The 24603-nt window shown below is 45.3% G+C and overlaps 1 protein-coding gene across 3 annotated transcripts; it reads right to left on the bottom strand.

Moving 5' to 3' along the window:
• Nucleotides 1-2285: 2285 nt before the first annotated feature.
• On the bottom strand, nucleotides 2286-24520 carry LOC149466307 (uncharacterized). Of its 3 annotated transcripts, none has more exons than XM_089672953.1 (8): nucleotides 24406-24520; nucleotides 17817-17901; nucleotides 17614-17711; nucleotides 15176-15269; nucleotides 10161-10265; nucleotides 7786-8196; nucleotides 4960-5399; nucleotides 2286-2784 (listed from the first exon to the last, which is right to left on the bottom strand). In XM_089672953.1, exons 2-8 carry the CDS (start codon nucleotides 17848-17850, stop codon nucleotides 2374-2376), a joined length of 1593 nt encoding a protein of 530 aa, XP_089529079.1. In that variant the 5' UTR covers nucleotides 17851-17901; nucleotides 24406-24520; the 3' UTR covers nucleotides 2286-2373. The 3 variants fall into 3 exon arrangements, with proteins under 3 accessions (XP_089529079.1, XP_089529080.1, XP_089529081.1); XM_089672954.1 differs by having other exon boundaries at nucleotides 17817-17906; nucleotides 24406-24502; XM_089672955.1 differs by having other exon boundaries at nucleotides 24417-24436.
• Between the last annotated feature and the right edge of the window lie 83 nt (nucleotides 24521-24603).

The following is a 24603-nucleotide window of genomic DNA, read 5'->3' as shown; positions in this document are numbered from 1 at the left end:
TAACAAAAAAAAAATCCCAGTATTTATACCGCCATTTGTAGATGCTATAACTTTCACGTAAACCAATTTAATTTACACGTATTGGGATTTATTTTCTTTTTAGCAAAGACATGGAGCAGAATAAATTTTGCCATAAATTTTTGACTAAATTTAGATTTTTTTTACATTTTTTTACTGGACATGTTTAATAGCATAAAGTCCAAAATATTGTTGTTTTTTTCAATTGTCGCTTTTTTTTTTTCTATAGCGCAAAAAATAAAAACCACAGAGGCGATCAAATACCACCGAAAGAAAGCTCAATTTTTGGGGCAAAAAAAAGAATGTAAGTTTCATTTGGGTACAGTGTTGCATGACCGTGCAATTGTCCGGTAAATTAACAGCACCGTATCACAAAAAATGGCCTGGTCAGGAAAGGGGGGGGAAATCCTCTGGAAGGCAAGGGATTAATCAGTTGTGCAAATATCATGCGACATAAACATTTGCAACTATCACCTTTTTATTCTACAGGGCCTCTACTTTCAGATAGATAGATATATTTTACACAGGTGTACCTCAGTTTACGAACGCCTAATTTTCGGTTTATGAATGAAAATCCATTGAAAATAATGCCTCGGTTTATGAATTTTCTATGAATTTTTTTAAATGCAATTGTCGGCTTTTTTTTTTTTTCCTCTTCACTATAGCTCACAGAATTAGCTGTCACTTTCCCAGAAGCTAAAGGATACTTTGTTTCTTTTATCTCAGGAAACAAACTAAAAAGGAAACATTGTTTCTTTTATCTGGGGAGAAAGTGACAGCTGATTCTCTGAGCTATAGTGAAGGAAAAAAAAGCCAGCAATTACATTAAAAACCTGCACTGACCTATGACAGAGACTTTTTTTTTTTTTTACTTTTTCTGACCTGTGGAACAAATTAATTGGTTTTCAATGCATCTACGAATTAATTTTTAATCATGTCCCTGTACAGTATTTATTTCTTTAAAGTGCACTTTATAAAGAGTTCTGAACAGATAAAGGACTTTTTTTCTCTTAAACTTTTTTTTTTCTGACCTCCGGAACGGATTAATTGATTTTCAATGCATTCCTATGGGAAACTGGGGAATTTTTTTGCAATACGAAACGTTCCAGAGAATGAATTCAATTTGTAAACCAAGGTACACCTGTATTATATTAAACAAAAAATCACCAGCGTCAAAAAAAAAAAAAAAAATATTTTGTGAAATAATTTCCAATATGCAAAAATGCTGCTGCTCCTTAGTGATACCACTAACAAAAATAAAAAAAAAGAAACATAAAACATTAATTAAAAAATGTAATTTTAAACACACATAATATATCAACTCACAAAAAAATCAGTTGGTGCAAAAAAAATATTGAAACAAAAAATATATATACAGTATATATATATATATAATTTGTTTGCATTAATTGATTTTTTTTGTGAGTTGATATATATTGTGTGTTTAAAATTAATTTGCGCTGGTTTAATTTTTTTTCTTACACCTGTGTGTGTTTATGTTCTAAAGTGCACTTTATAAAGAGTTTTTTTTAACAGATAAAAGACTTTTCTTTTTTTTTTTTTTTTTTTTTAAACCTTTTTTTTTGACCTGCGGAACAGATTGATTTTCAATGCATTCCTATGGGAAACTGGGGAATTTTTTGCAATACAAAACGTCCTGGAGAACGCATTAAATTTGTAAACTGAGGTACACCTGTGTATATATAATGTTCTAAAGTGCACTTTATAAAGCGTTTTGAACAGATAATAGAATTTTCTTTTTTTTAAACTTTTTTCTGACCTCCGGAATTGATTTAATTGGTTTTCAATGCATCCCTATGGGAAACTGGGGAATTTTTTGCAATACAAAACATCCCGGGGAATGCATTAAATTCGTAAACCACGGTACACCTGTATATATAATGTTCTAAAGTGCACTTTAAAAAAAAAAGTCTTATCTGTTCAAAACTCTTTATAAACTTCTTTCTGATCTCCGGAACGGATTAATTGGTTTTCAATGCATTCCTATGGGAAACTGGGGAATTTTTCGCAATACGAAACGTCCCGGGGAACGCATTACATTTTGTAAACCGAGGTACGCCTATATATATAATGTTCTGGAGGTTTAAGTAATTTTATTGCCAAAAATTTAGATTTGTACAGGCATGCGAAAAATTAAAAAAAACAAAAACAAAACTGCTGAACTGGTTAAAAGGTAAATGAATATCTAATCTGGGTATTGGCATTAAAATAATAAAGTGCTAATAACAGAAGTAGTAAAATTTCAATATAGAAAAGAAATGTCTTTATTAAAACTATTGGTTGAACAACGTCACATGTTAGCATGTAAAGAAATGGGGGGAGGGGAAAACTGAACTATAGGTTAGTGTAATGCGAATCTTGTGACCATGAAGTCTGTGGGTGCTCCTGAGCGGACATATTCATTGGCCAGTTCTGAGGAGGCCGCGATGTCTGGCTTGTTCGCGGTCCGTCGGCAGTGTAGTGCTCTGCGATGTGGGTGTTGGATGTCGCTTCTCCCTTTTGCCCTTTGATGAGCAGTTGGTAGATTAAAGGCTCCACCATTTGCCTTTGCTGCGGCGGCATGCTGCGCAGTTTGCTAGCGACGAGGCTGCCAAAGATCTCGCATTCGTCAGTTTGTCTTTTAAGGGCAGCCGATGCTTCCTTAAGAAAGCTTGCCGTGCCGTCTTCATTGGATTTTCTTTTTTTGCTCGTGTGCGTGGTCACAACCGGTAACACCGGCAGTTGTGGTTCTTGGTTGTAGGTCTCCTAGGGAAAAAGAGCAGCAATAATGCCATTTTTTTTTCTTAAATGAGCCAGAAGAAGTTAATTATGTGTTGCTGCAGATTCAGGAATGGATCGCATTCGTCTGCTAGGGAATTATTTTTTGCCACGTGAGTCTGCAACTCATGTGGCACCCACATATATATAAAAAAAATAACTTTTTATTTTATTTTTTATATTGTAATTGTATTCAACTTTTTAATTAATATAATTCATTTAAATGAATATTAATTTAAACATACAATCCAGTAAAACTTTTATTAAAAGTAACACAAATTTGGACATTTTAAATATGCTGCACAATTTAAAAAAAAAAAAACACAGCTATTATTGGCACCTTTTTTTTGTTTTCTATCGTCAAATCGCCAATAACCCTATTTTTGGCTAATCCTATCCGGCGGCCAATATATGGGTGCATCAGTACTCCTGACCCTTGCACTCTGCACATTACATACTCTTAACCTCTGCACTGCCAAACCATAAACGTACATTACAAACTCCTGACCCCGGCACTTTATGCTATACTCACTCCAGACCCCTGCACTGTGTGTACATTACCCGCCCCTGCACTGTGTGTACATTACCCGCCCCTGCACTGTATACATTACATACTCCCTATACCTGCATTTTGTACATTATATAAACTGGATACTTTTGACCCCCCCCCCCCCCCCGTGTGCTTTACAAGTTTTAAATTTCTCCCAATGTTAGCTTAATTTTGCTACACCCCAAATTTCCCCACGACACACTCTACATGCAGGCTACACTGCCTCTGCCCCCCTCTCGATCACCCTCCCTGCCCACATCCGATTCACCCAGCTGCCTGGGCTCCATACATACAGAACAACCAGGGGTACCCCATTATCCACAGCCCTGCCAGTACTGGAGGGCCAGCGCTACCCATTTGGCGGAGACCCTGAGCAGGGATGTGGTTGCCTGGCAGAGCAATATTCAGTATTGCACTTACAGTCTGTGATTCTGTAGTATTCTAAGAGACAATGAGGTTTTAATTAGTGGTGCACCGAAATGAAAATTCTGGTGCCAAAACTGAAATCAAACATTCAAAATGCACTGAAAACCGAAATGCGTGTTTTTTTTAAAAATGAATATATATTTTTTGGCAAAAAAAATACACTGATTAAAAAAAACACAATGTATACCCCAATTTTTTTGTAAAATATGATTACGGCGAGTAAATAGATACCCAACATGTCACGCTTTAAAATTGCGCACGCTCCTGGAATGGTGTCAAACTGAGGTACTTAAAAAATCTCAATGGGTGATGCTTTAAAAATGTCTACAGGTTAGCAGTGTAAAGTTACAGAGGAGGTCTAGTGCGAGAATTATTGCTCTTGCTCCGATGTTCGTGGCGATACCTCACGTGTGGTTTAAATAACATTTACATATGTGGACGTGGCCTATGTATGCATTCACCACTACGTGCGAGCACAGGGGGACGGGGGCACTTAAATTTTTTTTTTTTTTCTTGCACTGTCCCTTTAAAAAAAAAAAAAAAATGTAATCACTTTTATTCTTATCACAAGAAATGCATGCATCCCTTGTGATATAAATAATTAGTGACAGGTCCTCTTTATGGAGAGATGTGGGGTCAATAAGACCCCACATCTTTCCTCTGCAATGTAAAGCATTGGAATAAAAAACGCATTGATCTAGTGCGCGGGTGTCAAACTGGCCACCCTCCAGCTGTTGTCAAACTACAAGTCCCATGAGGCATTGCAAGACAGTTACAAGCATGACTCCCAAAGGCAGAGGCATGATGGGACTTGTAGCTTCGAAACAGCTGGAGGGCCACCAGTTTGACACCCCTGCTCTAGTGCTTTAAAAAAAAAAAAAAAAAAAGCCGAAATGGGAAGTGACATCACTCCGGTCCTCCAAGGGCATAGAGAGGAGTGGAGGCCAGTTTTCCTTCACTCCTCTTTATGCCCAGCGGGATCGTTCAATGGTTTCTCAGGTAAGGCTAAGAACTACCAAGCGGCGGCCGGTGGCACCAGTAACGGGTGGGCGGCGTTTGAGGTTTTTTCAGTGCCTATATCGGTGCTTTTTTTTTTTTTTTTTTCCATATTGGCCGACGGCTGATGGGGGTGTTTTTGGCAGAAACGTTTTGGTCACCGAAACCTTTTTATTGCGGATGACTCTTACCTGTGTATCCGTTATTTCTTCTTGCACGTCCATATCCAGCTCAGGGGACATAGAAGAGGAGTCGGAGGTAGTCGGCTGCAAGGTGCACACGGAGTTTCGGGGCACATCCTGGTCATCTAGAAAACGCAGGCTTTCGAAGTACCACAAACGCGGCACGTACACGTCATCCGCTCCTGCGCCGGCTTTTTTTGAAGCTTCTATTTTATGGAGCTCCTTCTTGAAAACCGTGCGCAGGTTGGCGATCTTGCCTTTCACGTACTTCTCATCGGCTTTGGCATACACCGCCGTGCACAGCTCCGCCAGCTGTTTGTACGCCTCGTCCCGCTTGCTGCGGTTTGAATATTCCTTTGATTTCACCTTCCACAAGCATGGCATGTCTCTGTACATATCGATGAAGTACGGCAGAAAGTCGGGAGAGGTGAATTTATCAGCCATCGCTGCTGCAGGGAAATAAAAACCAGACAATATTAGATTTCACAAACTAATAATCAATGATACATAGTCCTTAACCCTCGCCCTCCACAGGATTTCCCTCCCCTTCCTGACCAGGCCATTTTTTTGCGCTATGGCGCTGCATTACTTTAACTGACAATTGCGCAGTCAGGCAGCGCTGCACCCAAATTAAATTTATGGCCTTTTTTCCCCCCAAAATAGAGATTTCTTTTTGGTGGTATTTGATCACATCTGCGGGTTTTTCATTTTTTTGCGCTATGGGAAAAAAAAAAAACAAAAGACTGACCATTGAGGAAAAAAACCAACAATATTCTTGAATTTTTGCTATTAAATGTCTGGTTAAAAAAAAAGTTGGCCAAAATGTATTCTGCTCCATGTCTTTGCTAAAAAAAAAATCCCAAAACGTGTAAATTAATTGGTTTGCGTGAAAACTATAGCATTTACAAATGGCGGCGATCAGCGACTCATAGCAGGACTGCGGCTCTGACATCCCCATTATTACCCGCCTCTCATGACCAGGCCATTTGTTTGTGGTACGGCACGGTGTTACTTTAACTGACAATTGCGTAATCATGCAACGCTGCACCAAAATTTTAAAAAAAAAAAAAAAAAGGACAGAAATTTAAATTTCGGTCTTTTTTTTTTTTTCCCTCACAAATAGAGCTTTACTTCAGTGGTATTTGATCGCCTGTGCATTTTTTTTTATTGTTTGCGCTATAAAAGAGAAAAAAAAAAAAACTTGACAATTTTGAGAAAAAAAACACTATTTTTGACTTTTTGCTATTAAACATGTCCAGTAAAAAAAAACAAAAAAAAAAACTAATTTCGTCATAAATTTAGGCCCTAAAACGTATTCTGCTCCATGTCTTTGCTAAAAAAAAAAAAAAAGTGCAATCCGTGTAAATTAACTGGTTTACTTGAAAGTTATAGCGTTTACAATTGGCACTATATATACTGGGATTTTTTTTCTTTTTTTTTTTTTTTTTTTAATTTTTACTAGTGATGGTGGCAATCAGCGACTTAAGAGGAGTGGAGTCCCTAGCAGTCCCGCTTTGAGACTCTGCTCTATCCCCAGCCCAGCCTGGCTTTATTTTGTGTCCCTGCACCCCGAAGGGGGACGCCCGACATAAAAAGGGGGATCCTGATGGGGGCGCCCGATGTAAAAAAAAAGGGGATCCTGAAGGGGGACGCCCGACATAAAAAAAGGAGATCCTGAAGGGGGATGCCCGACGTAAAAAAAGGAGATCCTGAAGGGGGACGCCCGACGTAAAGAAAGGGGATCCTGAAGGGGGACGCCCGACGTAAAAAAAGGGGATCATGAAGGGGGACGCCCGACGTAAAAAAGGGGATCCTGAAGGGGGACGCCCGACGTAAAAAAAGGGGATCCTGAAGGGGGACGCCCGACGTAAAAAGGGGGATCCCGAAGGGGGACGCCCGACGTAAAAAGGGGGATCCCGAAGGGGGACGCCCGACGTAAAAAAAGGGGATCCCGAAGGGGGACGCCCGACGTAAAAAAAGGGGATCCCGAAGGGGGACGCCCGACGTAAAAAAAGGGGATCCCGAAGGGGGACGCCCGACGTAAAAAGGGGATCCCGAAGGGGGACGCCCGATGTATAGGAGGGATTCTGAAGGGGGACACCTCATGTAAAAGGGGGATCCTTATGGCGGATGCCTGACGTAAAAGGGGGATCCTGGAGGGGGACGCCCAACGTAAAAGGGGGATCCTGAAGGGTCTTTAATATTTAGTTTTGTAACTTTATTCTGCATAAAACATTTAACAGTGACATTTCATGAGAGAGTTTGAGGGCGTGTTAAGGGATGAAATTAGGGGTGGGGCAGGGTAGGGGCAGGGTGGGACAACTGGTGGCAAGTAACTCTTAATGCCTGGCTAGTAGCTGAAGACTTGTGATCCCTGGCTTCGGGTATTTGGAACATGAAAACAGCTGCTCCTGTGAGTGGGTAAGGTAAGGTTTCTCACCCATATGACTCATCTGGTGGCTAACAAAAGATCAAGATACCCTTTTTTTTTTTTTTTTTGCAAAACGCTTTCCACATTCTAAGGCTGGTCATACACCATACATTATGCAATTTCCTTGAGATTTTTGGTTTAAATTTACCAAAAGTCATATAATAGGAGGTCAAAACTAAACACTTTCAATTGTATCCAATTAGGCGTGCCCTTGCACTACACAGTTGAAGGTAAATCTAAAGGAAATTGGGCAGAAAATTGTATAGTGTATGGCCAGCCTAAGTATGAATATCTTTTCTCCCCCCCCCCGTACGGCTCATCTGATGGGAGGTCGGAACACCTTTCTTAAAATAAGATTTTACGCATAAAAATCAAAAAAAAAACTAAAACAAAAAGCTCCTTACCTGTGTGAGTTCGGTGGTGAAGGAGGAGTAGATGTTTAAAAGGAAAACACTTCCCACATTCAGAACATGAATACGGCTTCTCCCCAGCATGGGTCCTCTGATGAACAATGAGACTTTCTCGCCAGGTGAAGCATTTCCCACATTCTGAACAGGAAAAAGGTTTCTTTCCTGTGTGACTCATCTGATGGACAATAAGGTGTTCCTTCTGGGAGTAACAATTTCCGCATTTTGCGCACGCATATGGCTTTTCTCCGGCGTGGCTCCTATTCGAGATTGCCCTTTGTGTAGAGGGGTCTGCACTGGGGGGTGCTGGATGAAGATTTGGCATGGTGGAGTTTTCCTCTAAGGAGTCAGGCATCCCCTCATCATCTAAATCACATTCTTCCATTGCAGATGCCCTGTATTTTCCATCTGAAAAGAATTAAAAAAAAAAAAAAAAAAGGTAAGTCACAAAAAAAAGTGTGTGTGTATATATATTTAGTGTGTGTGTGTGTGTGTGTATGTATATGTGTGTGTGTATGTATATGTGTATATATATATATATATATATATATATATATATATATATATATATATATATATATTACATATTTTAATAACTACACTTTTTTTATATATTATGTATATTAGATCTATCTCCAGCCATAACCTTTTTTACTTTTGGACTTTAATTAAAGCCGGCCACACACATGTAGATTTTCAACCGGGAATATTCGGAAGAAAAGTCGTACGAAAATTGTTTGAACATTCGGTGAGTGGACGAATGTCTGAAAAATCGTCTTTTGCAGTTAACATTGGAGTTTAAAATTAATGTAATTTCTGAATGGTAACCAGATACACCAGCCGAAAATTCGTTTGACCGAGAAGTTTTTCTTCCTGCCCCTTCGAATTTTCCCATCACTGCGGTCGAAAAACAAACATTGACTTGACCCCCACTAACGATTAGAAAATCAGACGAATATTCTTGAAACGAAAATTCTTGAACAAAAATCTATACGTGTATGGCCAGCTTAAGTTTTTACGTTTTTTGTTTGTTTTTTTCAAACCACTTCCTGTCCGGCCCATGTATATAAACTGCCGGACGGGGGCAGTGCAGGGACCGCATTTTCGGCCTGTGTGTGCTTCCTGACATTATTGCTTACTACTTGTGAATGATCACAGAGATCACATGGTACAGGGCCATTCATAACAGCCTTGTGCCATGTGACAAGCTGTGACCAATCAGCTCTCACATTATTTCTCAATGGCTGCAAGAATGCAGCCAGAGAGAAGGAGAAATGATTGCTTTTACACCCATAAAGGCTGTAAAAGCAATCAATGTTGTTAAAAAAAAAAAAAAAATCTTCATCACCCCCCACAAGTAGTAGACACTGTACTGCTAGGGTGACAGTATGTAAAAAAAAAATAAATAATAATAAAAAAAAATAAAAATGTAACGTTTTGAAAAATTATTATAATTTTTGGTTATAAACAATTTTTTATTTTTTTTTACTACTAAAAAGATAGCTGAATACATTTTGGCCAGTATGTATGAAGAAAGACTATTTATTTGCAAAATTGTATAAGAAAAACACTTTTTTTCAAAATGTTTGGACTTACATTTATATAGCAAAAAAAATATCCCAGTGGTGAATAAATGCCACCAATATAAAGCTTTGCCTGTCTCAAAAACAAATGCTAAAAAATTCATATGGGTACAGTGTTGCATGACCGTGCAATTGTCATTCAATGTGTGATAGCGCTGAAAGCTGAAAATTGGCCTGGACAGGAAGGGGGTGAAAGTGTCCGGATTTGAAGTGGTGAATCAGCACAAGGGACAGTGCATAGGAGAGGTTCCCTTGTGTTGATGCCAGCTGTCTTGCTTGAAATCCAATGTTCTCTATGCACCCTCTACCCAGACAGCGGTCATCTACCGATGATGTGGGGGTGACGTCACTTCTGGTCACGACCGAGACCTTTTGGAACGCATTACAGTTTGTGTTGGTTTTTAAATGTGAGTGGCATTCTTTATGCAATGCATACTAGCACATTGACATTCACCTTGCAGTGGACCTTTTGTTGTGTGTTTTTTTTTTTTGTTTTTTTTTTGTCTGCGGTTTACTACCGCTTTAAAGGGTAAGCTCTTCATTGTTAAAATGCTGTCTGTTTCTCTGTTGAGAGGATCTCCCTCCCTTCCTGTCTGGCACCTGTCAACTAGACTGGAAGTAAGGGAAAATCCCACCACTGCGTATGCAAACAATAGCCTTCCCTACCAGAAAAATAATTTGTTTTTGCTCACTGTTCAGCTGACATTAAAGGGAATCTCACAGACCTGTGGTCTTCATAAAGGACGATTCAGTAGAGCAAATGGTTTCTTTTTGTGTTTTATTCCTTACCTGCACTGATGTTTATTGGGATTTCCTCCTCTTTAATCCTCACAGGTCCTTCTTCCTCCTCCTCAAGACTGACCTCTCTCCGAGAGCCTCTGGTGTTTCTGGGGTCTGAGAATAAAGATGAGTGAAGCCCCCTGTACTGAGATGTATGAGAGACCCCAGAGAGTGTGTGTGGGGGGAGACTGGTCACGTCTCAATGACATGATGTGAGGAGGAGAGCCAGAGTCTAATAGAGGCTGATGGCTCCTGACCCCCCCCCACTGGGCACATACTGTCCCCCCATTACTTTCTACTGACAGCGGATGTCATATTGTGGTTGTTGTACAAATAACTTTTATTTGAGGTTAGCCAATTAGGTGTGCAGCCTTTTTGCTAGTAGGTTAGGTGGCACCCTTCCAGATATTCTGTTGGCTTCTCAATTATATGCTTAGTGATTGAATGTGGACTCCCCAGCTTCCCTGTTTCCCCTTTTTCCCCCCATTTTTGATGGCCATTACTGAAGAAGAGATGATTGTAGTGACTGAACAAGGAGGATCTAGGACTCTTCTCTGGATTTAGTGTTTATTCCTCACCTGGGCTGATCTCTGGAAGGATCTCCTCCTCCTTACATGGCTTATAGCCCAAGTCTAATAGAGGCTGATGGCTCCTGTCCCCCCCCCCCCCCATTGCTGTCTACTGACAGAGGAGGGTGGAGAAGAAGAGATTGTTGTAGTGACTGAACAAGGAGGATCTGGGGCTCTTCTCTGGATTTAGTGTTTATTCCTCACCTGTGTAGATCTCTGGCGGGATCTCCTCCTCCTTACATAGTGTCATAATATAAGTGCTCTGCCAATTATTAATTTCTGCCTTAATCCTATCATTAACTCCTTGTGCCCAAATGAAGTACATCCTTAATGCATTCCTTACTGTCTTGTGCCAAATGTTCCCAAATTCAGTTAATGTATTTTCTCTGTGTCATCCTGCCAAATGTTCCCAAATTAAATCAATGTATTTCCTCCTCCATGTCATCCTGCCAAATGTTCCCAAATTCAACTAATGAATTTCCCCCCCACTGTTATCCTCTGTCATCCGGCTTTACCTTCCTCCCCTGCCTCTCTAAGTGGGCCCCCTCCACCTCTCGTCCTGCGGCGCAGGACAAGAGGTGCAGCTTTCACCACCCCTTGCACTATCTTCTCCTCCTCCAGCGTGGCTGGAGAGGAGAGGGTAGCGAGGTTCACACCTCTCCGCGGAGAGGTACGAACCTCCTGAGGGGATGTTCCGGACCGCAGCGTCCGCATGATGCCACCCGGTCCTGTCATCCGCAGTGTGGGAACTCTCCGTGCGGATGTCACTGGACAAAAGTCGCGCTCACAAGAGCACGGCCCGTGTCCAGGGGGCGTGCCTCGTTGCTGAGCGACGAGGCACGCCGGCTCCAGCCCGCTCACAGTTGCCAGGACGACCGGAGAGCGTCCTGCATCAGCTTAAGAAGGCTGATGCCGGGCTCCCCAGTCATTCTTTCTGCTGTGCAGCCATCGAGGGATCCCAGCTGCGGCGGGACCCTCGTGGCTAACTCTGCAAAAGACCCACGCCAGCCTGCCTAAGACCCCAGCCAAAGGGGGGAGACCGCACACGCCAGCCTGCCCGAGACCCCCAGCCAAAGGAAGGAGACCGCACACGCCAGCCTGCCCGAGACCCCCAGCCAAAGGGGGAGACTGCACACGCCAGCCTGCCTGAGACCCCCAGCCAAAGGGGGAGACTGCACACGCCAGCCTGCCTGAGACCCCCAGCCAAAGGGGGGAGACTGCACACGCCAGCCTGCCTGAGACCCCCTGAGAACCGTGCGCTGTTGGCGGTCGCGGGCGTCGAGACTAATGACCGCCCGGTCATTAGTCTCGACGCCCGCGACCGCCAGCAGCGCACGGTTCACATCAATATGTTAAAAAAAAAAAAAAAAAAAAAAGTACCATGACCGGACTCTGCCCGTGCTAGCCATCTGCCCCGCCTCCACAGGCGAAGGTGATGAGGGAGCCCTGCCCGACCTCTTGCAAGCCACCAAGGTCGCCACTCCTAGATCAGAGAACCCCCAGAGGACCCAGATGCGGGCCGTGCTAGCGGACCGGGCCATCGCCTTCTCGGCCACCCCGGGCTGCACTGGATTAGCCCTCCACCACGTGGAGACCCACAGTCAAAAATCCATCCAGCAGGCCCCCTACCGAATCCGTGAAGACAGCCATCTGGGCGGAGCTCTCGGAGATGCTCCAGCTGGGCATCATCCAACCCTCCCACAGTCCCTGGGCCTCCCCGGTAGTGCTCATTCCGAAGAAGGATGGGAGCACACGCTTTTGCGTGGACTACTGGAGGTTGAATGACTACACTGTCAGTGACGCCTACCCCATGCCCCGCATAGACAACCTGCTAAACCGTCTAGCCGGGGCCTGATACGTTAGCACCCTAGACCTCAGCAAGGGCTACGAAGGAGGGCGTTGAGCGCTCCGAATTCATCACCCCGTTCGGCCTGTACGAGTTCCTAGTCATGCCCTTTGGCATGAAAAACGCCCCCGCCACCTTTCAACGGGTCGTGGACCGGCTACTAGAAGGGTGCCAAGGGTTTGCGTGCGCCTACCTAGATGACATAGCCATCTTCAGCATCTGCGGGGCTGGGCTGACCGTGAGACCGGACAAATGCCAGTTGGGGATGGCCGAGGTACAGTACCTCGGGTACCGAGTGGTGGTGGTGGGGGGGGGGGGGGGTGGAGACACTGAAACCTGAGCCAGCCAAGGTCCAAGCCATTTATGACTGGCCCATCCCCCAGACCAAGAAACAAGTGATGGCATTCCTCGGCACTGCCGGCTATTACCGTAAGTTTGTACCTAATTTCAGCTCCATGGCCCAGCTCCTGACCGACCTGACCCGGAAGAACAGCCCCAGGATGGTGAATTGGACCTCGGCCTGCGACTTCGCCTTCCGTTACCTCAAATCCGCCCTGGCAAGCAACCCCCTCCTGGCCGCCCCTGACCACAACAGATGCTTCCTGGTCCAGACAGACGCCTCCTCCTACGGCCTAGGAGCCGTCCTCAGCCAAGTCAACGAGGCTGGGGAGGAACACCCCATCGCCTTCCTCAGCTGCAAACTACTGGACAGGGAAGTCGCCTACGCTATGGTGGAGAAGGAATGTCTGGCCATAGTCTGGGCCCTAAAGAAACTACAGCCCTACCTATACGGCCGGGAGTTCACCATTGTCACCGATCACAACCCCCTCACATGGCTAATCAGGGTGTCCGGGGACAATGGGCGCCACCTTAGGTGGAGCCTCGCCCTCCAGCCCTACAATTTCACCATTCAATATAGACTGGGAAGCCAACACCAAAATGTGGACGGCCTTTCCCACCAACAAGACCCTCACTCAAGCCAAGCTAGGGCCCACAAGTGCCTTCAAGGCAACCCGGTTGGGTCCCCCCCTTGCCGGCACTGGGGAAATGGGGGGGGTAGTGTCACAATATAGGTGCTCTGCCAATTATTAATTTCTGCCTTAATCCTATCATTAATTCCTTGTGCCCAAATGAAGTACATCCTTAATGCATTCCTTACTGTCTTGTGACAAATGTTCCCAAATTCAATCAATGTATTTCCTCCTCCATGTCATCCTGCCAAATGTTCCCAAATTAAATCAATGTATTTCCTCCTCCGTGTCATCCTGACAAATGTTCCCAAATTCAATCAATGTATTTCCTCCTCCATGTCATCCTGCCAAATGTTCCCAAATTCAACTAATGAATTTCCCCCCCACTGTTATCCCCTGCCTCTCTGCTAAGTGGCCCCCCTCCACCTCTCGTCCTACTGTGCAGGACAAGAGGTGCGGCTTTCACCACCCCTACCACTATCTTCTCCTCCTCCGGCGCGGCTGGAGAGGAGAGGGTAGCAAGGTTCACACCTCTCTGCGGAGAGATGCAAACCTCCTGCGGGGATGTTCCGGACTGCAGCGTCCGCATGATGCCACCCGGTCCTGTCATCCGCAGTGCGGGAACTCTCCGTGCGGATGTCACTGGACAAAAGTCGCGCTCACAAGAGCACGGCCCGTGTCCAGGGGGCGTGCCTCGTTGCTGAGCGACGAGGCACGCTGGCTCCAGCCCGCTCACAGTTGCCAGGACGACTGGAGAGCGTCCTGCATCAGCTTAAGAAGGCTGATGCCGGGTTCCCCGGTCACTCTTTCTGCTGCGCAGCTGTCGAGGGATCCCAGCTGCAGCAGGATCTCGTGGCTAACTCTGTAAAAGGCCCCCAGGGATACAGGGGGACCCCGCACACGCCAGCCTGCCTGGGACCCCCAGCCATAGGGGGGAGGCCGCACATGGCAGCCTGCCCGAGACCCCCAGCCAAAGGGGGGAGACCGCACACGCCAGCCTGCCCAAGAACCCCAGCCAAAGGGGGAAGACCGCACACGCCAGCCTGCCCGAGACCCCCAGCCAAAGGGGGAAGACCGCACGCCAGCCCTGCCTGAGACCCAGCTAAGGGAGAGACCACAGACCTACTCCGGACCCCAACAGGTACCTATGTCATACTATCTTACTCCCTGGGAGACCGGGAACCTTGTCGAATCCGTGAGTGTATGCTTCCCGTTTTGCCTGAACTGTTCCTGAGCTGCCCCTCTACCCCCCCTGTAGGATTACAATCTGCTGCAGAGACTTTACCTTTGCCCCCTTGGGGCTGGACTACAAGTGTTTTGGCCCTCTCCTTGCTGGTCTCATATTGGCGAGGTCACCCTCCCTGCAATTTCCCCATTGAGTGACTGTCATTTTGTCTCAATAAAGCCTTGTGTGTTTGCCATCTGCTCTGTGTGTTCTGTCCTGCCTACCCTCCGTCACACATGGATCATAGCTGGAGTCTAATAGAGGCTGATGGCTTCTGCGCCCCCCCCCCACTGGGCACATACTGTCCCCCCATTACAGAGGAGGGGGGGGAGGGGAAGAAGAAATTGTTGTAGTGTAGTGACTGAACAAGGAGGATCTGGGACTCCTCTCTGGATTTAATGTTTATTACTCACCTCTGCTGATCTCTGGAGCCCTATATGGCTCATCACCCATCACATACACCTCTTCTGCCTCTTCTTTTATCTCTACTTTAATTGGATTTTCGTTCTACAATATAAAACATATTTAATAAATCAGCAAACCCTATGAGCTACCACTTTAAAATTCAGATCCCTGAAGAAGTCACGTGTTCAGTGACGCAATGCGTCGGAGGTAGTCACGTGACATCACTTCGGGTCAAGGTCGAAACCTCTCTTTTGGAACGCATTACAGTCTATGTATTGGTTTTTTAAATGTGAGTGGCATTCTTTTACTCAATAAACCGTAGCTTTATATAGTACATTATGGGCGACTTTTCAATCTTTATTGGAGCATTGGCTGACGAATATTGAGGATCAAGGATTACCTGCCAGAGAGATCTACAGCAAGGAGAAGGAGCAGGTTTTACCTATGGGAGTTGACAAAGTGTATTTGACCTGTATGGGAATATGGGTCAATGTTGATGGTGAGCAGCCATTTTGCACATTGGTGGAGCACGTTTTGCTTTTTGATTCCACATCACCTTATGGGATCCAGTGTTTCAAGAAATTTGTTTATTATAGACATCTTGGGTGCTTTTTACACAGAGCTTGGACTCTTTCACTGCACTTGGTTTTGCTCATTTAATTTATAGTTTAGGTAATTGGAAGTAAATGTATTTGTTTGCAGTACCAGGACATTAGTCTCAGTTACCATATCTAATATACAAAATGCAGCAACCTAATAACTAAATATAAAAATACACTGTATTGCCAAAAGTATTGGCCCCGCCCTCCAAATTATGTGATTCAGGTGTTCCAATCCCCTCCATGGCCACCAAACATTGGTGAAAGAATGGGTCGCTCTCAGGAGCTCAGTGACTCCAAGCATGGTCCCGTGATAGGTGGCCACCTGAGCAATAAGTCCATCCGTGACATTTCCTGGCTACTAAATATTCCACGGTCAACTGTTAGTGGGATTATAACAAAATGGAAGCAACTGGGAACAACAGCAACTCAGCCACCAACTGGTAGACCATGTCACATGATAGAGCGGGGTCAGCGCATACTGAAGCGCACAGTGCGCACAAGTCACCAACTGTCTGCAGAGTCAATAGCTAAAGATCTCCAAACTTGGTGTGGCCTCCAGATGTGCACAATAACAGTGCGTAGAGAGCTTCATGGAATGGGTTTCCATGGCCGAGCAGCTGCATCCATGCCTTACATCACCAAGTGCAATGCAAAGCGTCGGATGCCGTGGTGTAAAGTACGCCACCACTGGACTCTAGAGCAGTAGAGATGTGTTGTCTGGAGTGACCAATCACGCTTCTCTGTCTGGCAACTGATGGACGTGTCTGGGTTTGGCGGTTGTCAGAACGGTACTTGCCTGACTGCATTGTGCCAAGTGTAAAGTTTGATGGGAGGGGGGATTATGGTGTGGGGTTGTTTTTCAGGGGTTGGGCTTGGCCCCCTAGTTCCAGTGAAGGGGTCAGCATACCAAGACATTTTGGACAATTTCATGCTCCCAACTTTGTGGGAAGAGTTTGGGGATGGCCCCCTCCTGTTCCAACATGACTGCACACCAGTGCACAAAGCAAAGTCCATAAAGACATGGAGGAGCCAGTTTGGGGTGGAGGAACTTGACTGGCCTGCACAGAGTCCTGACCTCAACCCCATAGAACACCTTTGGAATTAAATAGAGCAGAGACTGCAAGCCAGGACTCCTCCCCCGACATCAGTGCATGACTTGACAAATGTGCTTCTGGAAGAAAGGTCAAACCTTCCCATAGACACCCTCCTAAACCTTGTGGACGGCCTTCCCAGAAGAGTTGAAGCTGTTATAGATGCAAAGGGCGGGGCCACCTCAATATTGAACCCTACGGACTAAGACTGGGAGGCCATTAAAGTTCATGTGCATGGAAAGGCAGGCGGCCCAATACTTTTGGCAATATAGTGTATATACAAGTGTGAAATATGCAAGGCAGAGGAAACCTGCAGGAGCAGCTGGGAAGGAGGGGAAACAAAACTGAGAAAGGAGGAACAGGGTGCCGGATACAGGGCAAGAGTTAATGGCAACAGAGTCTGGCAGCAACATGGCAAACAGGTTACAAGGCAGAAGCAGCCAAAACAATGATACAAGGAGCCACTGCAGAAGTGGAACTTAAGTACCCTCACAGCAGGTGTGGCTAGGTGGAGCTGATTGCCAGAAGACACTAAAACTGCAGCGTCCCGCCCAGGAAAGCACAGCACCACCAACAGGTGAACCAGGTCATGGCACAATTTTAGGTAGTAATTGTAAGAGAAACACATAAGCTACCCAGGACTAAGGTCCAACACTATCATTTAGATTTACATAGAAAGAACATATATTTATTACGGGAGACAGCCTCAGTAAACATTTAGTCAATATAAAGTATTGTCTCAGTGCTACGTACCTGATCTACCTGATGGATCTTGTATTGTTCCTGTTTGGAGTCCCGGGAATACAGAGGACGGGGACATCTCTCTGGTCGGTTCCCATTACTGGATCCATCTGTAGGGCACACACACTGACTGAATACATTGTTCCTATGTCTTTATATCAGAGGATGTGTGTATCTAAGTGGATCCTCAATACAAGACATGGAAGTCTCCTTACCTGGTGATGTGAGGGGCGGCCGGTTCTCCATCATGACGTCCTTCTACGGATCCTTGTAAACACTCCCACGTCAATACGTCTGAGACTGTACTTAGAACATAAGATGGTTTAAAAAAAAAATCATCACGCTGCAATAAATTTACTTAAAAACAGACGTTGAATGTATGTTTCAATAAAAGGTCAGGTTTCTTGACTTTTTCATTTTTCTGCTGTCTTTGGGACAGGAAGTGAAGGAAATCTCCTCTAACTAAACAAAGACAGGAAGTGGGAGGAAATCGCCACAAAGTAAAGGGAATGCTTTCTTGGGCCCTATTCACACTTGAGCGATTTGTAGCTCAAAGTCCAAAATTCTTGAATATATGAAAAAAAAAAAAAAAATTCTCAATGGAGATGGTTCACAGCTCCGCTCCAAGTCACTGGAGCGCAAACAAGTGCTAGAGCTTTTCAGGCTAATCTGGCAGATTTGCACTTTTTTTTTTTTTTAGCGATATTATTTCTATAGAATTGAATGGAAGCATTTTTTTACATTTTTGTTCAGAATACATTATTAATCCCAAAGAAAATGTATTTACATACAGCCACATTCAATAAGGACAACACAAGAACACAACGAACAAGAACACAACAGAACAAGACACAACAACACAATAAAATTACCAATAAAATTAAATTTTAAATATACTTTAATAAACCATCCATACTATTAAAATAAAACATGGAATAAAAAACACAGATTAAATAACAGAAAATCATACTACCGATGCAAATAGTCCACCACTTTCTCTAGCATTACCCAAAATCATTGACCTAATACCAACATACTATGAAAACTACGTAAAATTCTGAAGCATAAACCAGATTATAAGCACTGGTTCACACCAGTGCAACTTCACGTGCGACATGAGATTTACAAATTGCACATGAAGTCATATCTGATGTTTTTCTATGGTATCGTCTTAACCACTTTACATCTGCCCTATAGCAGATCGCTGTATTAGTGTCACTGGTTCCCACAAAGTATCAGGGTAAAAATGTCCACCACAATATCGCAGTCCCACTATAAGTCACTGATCGCAGCCATTACTAGTATAAAAAAATAAAAAATTCCAGTATATGTCCCATATTTTCTAAGACGCTATAACGTTTGTGCAAACTAATCAATATACAATTTTTGGGATTTTTTTTTTATTTAAATATGTAGCAGAATACATTTTGGTCTAAATTTATAAATAAATTAGATTTTTAAAAACATTTTTTACTAGATATGTTTTATAGCAGAAAATAAAAAATATAGTTTTTTTATTATTAGATTGTCTGACTTTTTTCCTTTATAGCGCAAAAAGTAAAAAACGCAGAGGTGATCAAAAACCGAAAGAAAGCTCTATTTGTGGGAGGGAAAAAAAAAAAAAGGGGACATGAATTTAATTTGCGTACAGCATTGCATGACCGCACAACGCAGCACCAAAACTAGCCTGGTCAGGAAGGGGGGGTAAATCTTCTGGAGAGCAAGTGGTTTTATCCGTGCGATTAGAAGTAGAACGATTTCAAATACAGTTACTGCACTACTTTTTTTCTGATGCCATTGCGACTTGCATTGACTTCTGCTAAATGAAGTTGGAGGCCGCAGTGAAATGGGAAGGTGCAAATCGCACTGATCTGCAGATTTAAAATCGCGCTATTTCAAAGTAGCATTTAGTGTGAACCAGGGCTAAATACTCGCATCCAGGACTCACAGAGAGGATTTATATCATTTGATGGCCAAAAGGCAAAAGTGATTTGTCAATCTGAGGTGCACTGTGGTTGTAACAAGCTTGCCACTGATGGCTCTCCGCAGACTGTCCAGTGTAGTGTGGAGCGGGTGGGAGGAGCTGTCCAAGATTGAACATACCTTGGACAATATTCTCCGAACACAGTCGTTAAAGACACCCAACTCCAATCCAACAACATCATTGGCCTTGCAAATCAATTTTGCGAGTCTGTTGTTGTTAGCCACCCTAAGCCTGCTTCCTCAGCATACCATCACATACAGGAGAGCACTGGCCACCACAGAGTCCTAAAACATCTTCAGCACCGTCAGCCTCCTCAAAAAAATGGGGTCCTTCCTATAGAGCACCTCCGTGTTCTTGCACCAGTCCAGCTTATTATGTTCACCCCCTAGATACTTGTAATTCTCTACTACATCCACTCCACGGATGGAGACATGGGTCAACCATGCCTCCCTCCTCAAATCCCCAACCAGCTCCTTTATCTTCCGATGATTATCCTCACCATGTGACAAAGTTCTCCACCACAGTCCTATACTCAAGTCTCTTTCCCATTTCTGATAAATCCCACCACCGCAAAGTCATCAGCCTTGCACAAGGATGTACAGAACACCTAAGCGGGTATACGTGGCCCTACATGGGACACAGATCAAATCACCCTGTGTGAATGAGGCCTAAAAACAGATATGAACATATCCGGCGTAAATGGACAACATCCGTTCACATCTGTCTCAATGGAAAAGGACGCAGCTTTGTTCCACTGAAAAAAAAAACCAGACCCGAACGCCCGTGGATGTTTTTATTATTATACAGGATTTATATAGCGCCAACAGTTTGCTCAGTGCTTTACAATATAACGGGAGACAAAACAGTAGCAATACAGTTAAATACAAAAGGGATTTGAGGGCCCTGATCCTTGGAGCTTACAATCTAGGAGGGAGGGGCTAGTGGTACAAAAGGTAGTAACTGTGGGGGATGAACTGGTTGGAAGAGTAGAAGATTCCAGTATTAGCTGACGGCAGGATAGGCTTCCCTGAAGAGATAGGTTTTCAAAGATTTCCAGAGGATGAAGTCCTGGAGTCGAGCATGGGAAGAGGAGACAAGGGAGCTAGAGAGTAGGAGGTCTTATGAGGAGTGGAGAGTACGGTTTGGGTGATATTTAGAGACAAGATCGGTGATGTAATTTGGGGCAGAGTTATAAATGGCTTTATACGTTATTGTTAGCGTTTTGAATTTTATCCGTTGGGCAATGGGAAGCCAGTGGAGGGATTGGCAGAGAGGGATGGCAGATACAGAACGGTTAGTAAGGTGGAGGAGTCTGGCAGCAGCATTCATGATAGACTGAAGAGGGGATAGCCTGCGATTAGGTAGGCCAATGAGGAGGGAGTTACAATAGTCAAGGCGAGATATAACCAGAGAGTGAATAAGTTGCTTAGTGGTTTCCGAGGTTAAGAACGGCCGTATCTTGGAGATGTTGCGGAGGTGAAGTCTACAAGATTTGGACAGTGATTGGATTTGGGGGTGAAAGGACAGATGGGAGTCTAGGATTACACCTAGTAACCTGGCATGAGGTAAGGGACTGATGATTGTATTATTGATCTTGATGGAGAAGTCAGGGGAGGGGGCACGGGCTAGGGGGAATACTAAGAGCTCAGTTTTGGAAAGATTGAGTTTGAGGAAGTGGAGTGACATCCATGCCAATATGTCACTTAGTAGGTTAGTAATGCCAGGAGACTGAAGGGGTGAGGTGAGGGGTAGAAAGATAGATGTAGGATGTAGACACATGATCATTTCTATCCGCCTGTCCATAGGCAACAATGGAGGCTCAACCTGGGTCTGTCTGAAAAACTTACAGACCACACCGAACGTCTATGTTTAAGGGCCCTTTCACGTGGTGCCACCCCATTCAGCAGAAGATACAGGAGCAGATCCCCCATGAACTGAAGCTAAACAGATATTAGTATTTTGACATCCATGCCCCTTCAGTAGGCCTCGTTCACGTGGGGGTCGTTTTATCAATGCCCCATGCAGGGGCATGTTTTATTGGCATGGGGATGCACAGGTGTTGCATGCATCCCCAATACTGGTGGTCCCAGTCTTGTCTATTTATGACATCCATGGCCCCGAAAGCAGGGACACAGCCACTTGTGTCCCAATATGACCCCATACTGGGACACAGTGACTGTGTCCATGCGTTCGGGGACTTGTACCCACCTGGAGATCATACTGGGACACAGTGACTGAGTTTCTGCGTTCGGGGCCATGTACCTACAGTGACCGTGTTTCTGCATTCGGAGCCATGTACCCGCATGGAGGTCATACTGGGACACAGCGACCGTGTTTCTGCGTTCGTGGCCATGTACCCGCATGGAGGTCATACTGGGACACAGTGACCGTGTTTCTGCGTTCGGGGCCATGTACCCACGTGGAGGTCATACTGGGACACAGTGACCATGATTCTGAGTTCGGGGCCATGTACCCACATGGAGGTCATACTGGGACACAGTGACCGAGTTTCTGCGTTCGGGGCCATGTACCCGCATGGAGGTCATACTGGGACACAGTGACCGAGTTTCTGCGTTCAGGGCCATGTACCCGCATGGAGGTCATACTGGGACACAGTGACCGAGTTTCTGCGTTCGGGGCCATGTACCCGCATGGAGGTCATACTGGGACACAGTGACTGAGTTTCTGCGTTCGGGGCCATGTACCCACGTGGAGGTCATACTGGGACACAGTGACCATGATTCTGAGTTCGGGGCCATGTACCCACATGGAGGTCATACTGGGACACAGTGACCGAGTTTCTGCGTTCGGGGCCATGTACCCGCATGGAGGTCATACTGGGACACAGTGACCGAGTTTCTGCGTTTGGGGCCTTGTACCCACATGGAGGTCATACTGGAACACAGCGACTATAACCCTGCATTAGGGGCCATGTACCCACATGGAGGTCATACTGGGAAACAGTGATCGTGATTCTGCGTTCAGGGGCCATGTACCCGCATGGAGGTCATACTGGGACACAGCAACCGTGTTTCTGCGTTCGGGGCCATGTACCTGCCTGGAGGTCATACTGGGACACAGTGACCATGTTTCTGCGTTCAGGGCCATGTACCCGCATGAAGATCATAATTGCGACACAACGACTGTGTCCCCATGTTCAGGACCATGTACCTACCTGGAGGTCATAATTGTGACACAGCGACTGTGTTTCTGCGTGCAGGGCCATACACACGCATGGAGGTCATATTGGAACACAGCGACTATAACCCTGCATTAGGGGCCATGTACCCACATGGAGGTCATACTGGGAAACAGTGATCGTGATTCTGCGTTCGGGGCCATGTAGCCACATGGAGGTCATACTGGGACACAGTGACCGTGTTTCTGCGTTCGGGGCCATGTACCCACATGGAGGTCATACTGGGAAATGGTAACTGCGATTCTGCGTTCGGGGCCATGTACCCGCATGGAGGTCATACTGGGACACAGTGACCGAGTTTCTGCGTTTGGGGCCTTGTACCCACATGGAGGTCATACTGGAACACAGCGACTATAACCCTGCATTAGGGGCCATGTACCCACATGGAGGTCATACTGGGAAACAGTGATCGTGATTCTGCGTTCAGGGGCCATGTACCCGCATGGAGGTCATACTGGGACACAGCGACCGTGTTTCTGCGTTCGGGGCCATGTACCTGCCTGGAGGTCATACTGGGACACAGTGACCATGTTTCTGCGTTCAGGGCCATGTACCCGCATGAAGATCATAATTGCGACACAACGACTGTGTCCCCATGTTCAGGACCATGTACCTACCTGGAGGTCATAATTGTGACACAGCGACTGTGTTTCTGCGTGCAGGGCCATACACACGCATGGAGGTCATATTGGAACACAGCGACTATAACCCTGCATTAGGGGCCATGTACCCACATGGAGGTCATACTGGGAAACAGTGATCGTGATTCTGCGTTCGGGGCCATGTAGCCACATGGAGGTCATACTGGGACACAGTGACCGTGTTTCTGCGTTCGGGGCCATGTACCCACATGGAGGTCATACTGGGAAATGGTAACTGCGATTCTGCGTTCGGGGCCATGTACCCGCATGGAGGTCATACTGGGAAACGGTGACTGTCTTCCTGCGTTCGGGGCCATGTACCCGTACAAAGATCATAATTGGGACACAGAGACCATGTTCGGGGCCACACACACACACACACACACACACACGTGGGAGCCATACTGGGACACAGCAATGGAAAAACGGAAAAGAACGTAGTCCTTTTTGGTTCCTGTTTTCCGGACCCGGCCGTACTCAGAGGTAGGTGGATGTACAGACACTGGTCCATTTCCATCTGCCTGTCCCATGGACCCACATGAAGCTTTAAAAAAAAAACCCAGATAGGCGGAGCTAATCAGAAAATACGCATAAGAGGTTGGGAGGATGTGATTGGCTGCTATGATTGGCAGATACAGTTCCTCCTTCAGGTGGTTCAGTAAAAACGAAGCTCGTCATGTTTCTTGTTGGCCAAAACAGTGCGCACAATCCACCGCAATGTTATGGGGCGTAATCGCGGTCTGAAGGCGTCGTTGACGTTAATCGGCCTTCTCGGCCTTACAGTAAACCCACCACGATGCCAAAAAATCAATAATAGAACAATAAACACAATCACATCTGGAAAAAAAAAAAGGGGAAGACAACTCTGTTCTCAGGCTTCCCACCACCATGGACCTGAACATTTTCCCTCAAACTCCTCATGTCACAAAAAAAAAACAGATAAAACCTATAATAATGCAATAATAAGAAGACAATGTTACCTCCTCCTCACCGGACAAACACTCTCCAGCCTCACACCCCCCACCAGGAGGAATCTGCAACTAAATCAATGCTGAGCTACAACAAAATGGCCGCCCACCTCCCTGAGATTGCCCATTCTTCTGCGCGCGCGCGCGCGCGTCTCCTTGGCGACCAGGCACAGCTGGAAGTCCGGGGAATGCGCGCAGAGCGGAGAAAGC

The sequence above is a fragment of the Staurois parvus genome, unplaced genomic scaffold (genome assembly GCF_062004578.1).
Source record: "Staurois parvus isolate SC_StPar_1 unplaced genomic scaffold, SC_StPar_1.0 ptg000132l, whole genome shotgun sequence".
NCBI lineage: Eukaryota > Metazoa > Chordata > Amphibia > Anura > Ranidae > Staurois > Staurois parvus.
This window is presented reverse-complemented; position numbering and strand designations above follow the sequence as displayed.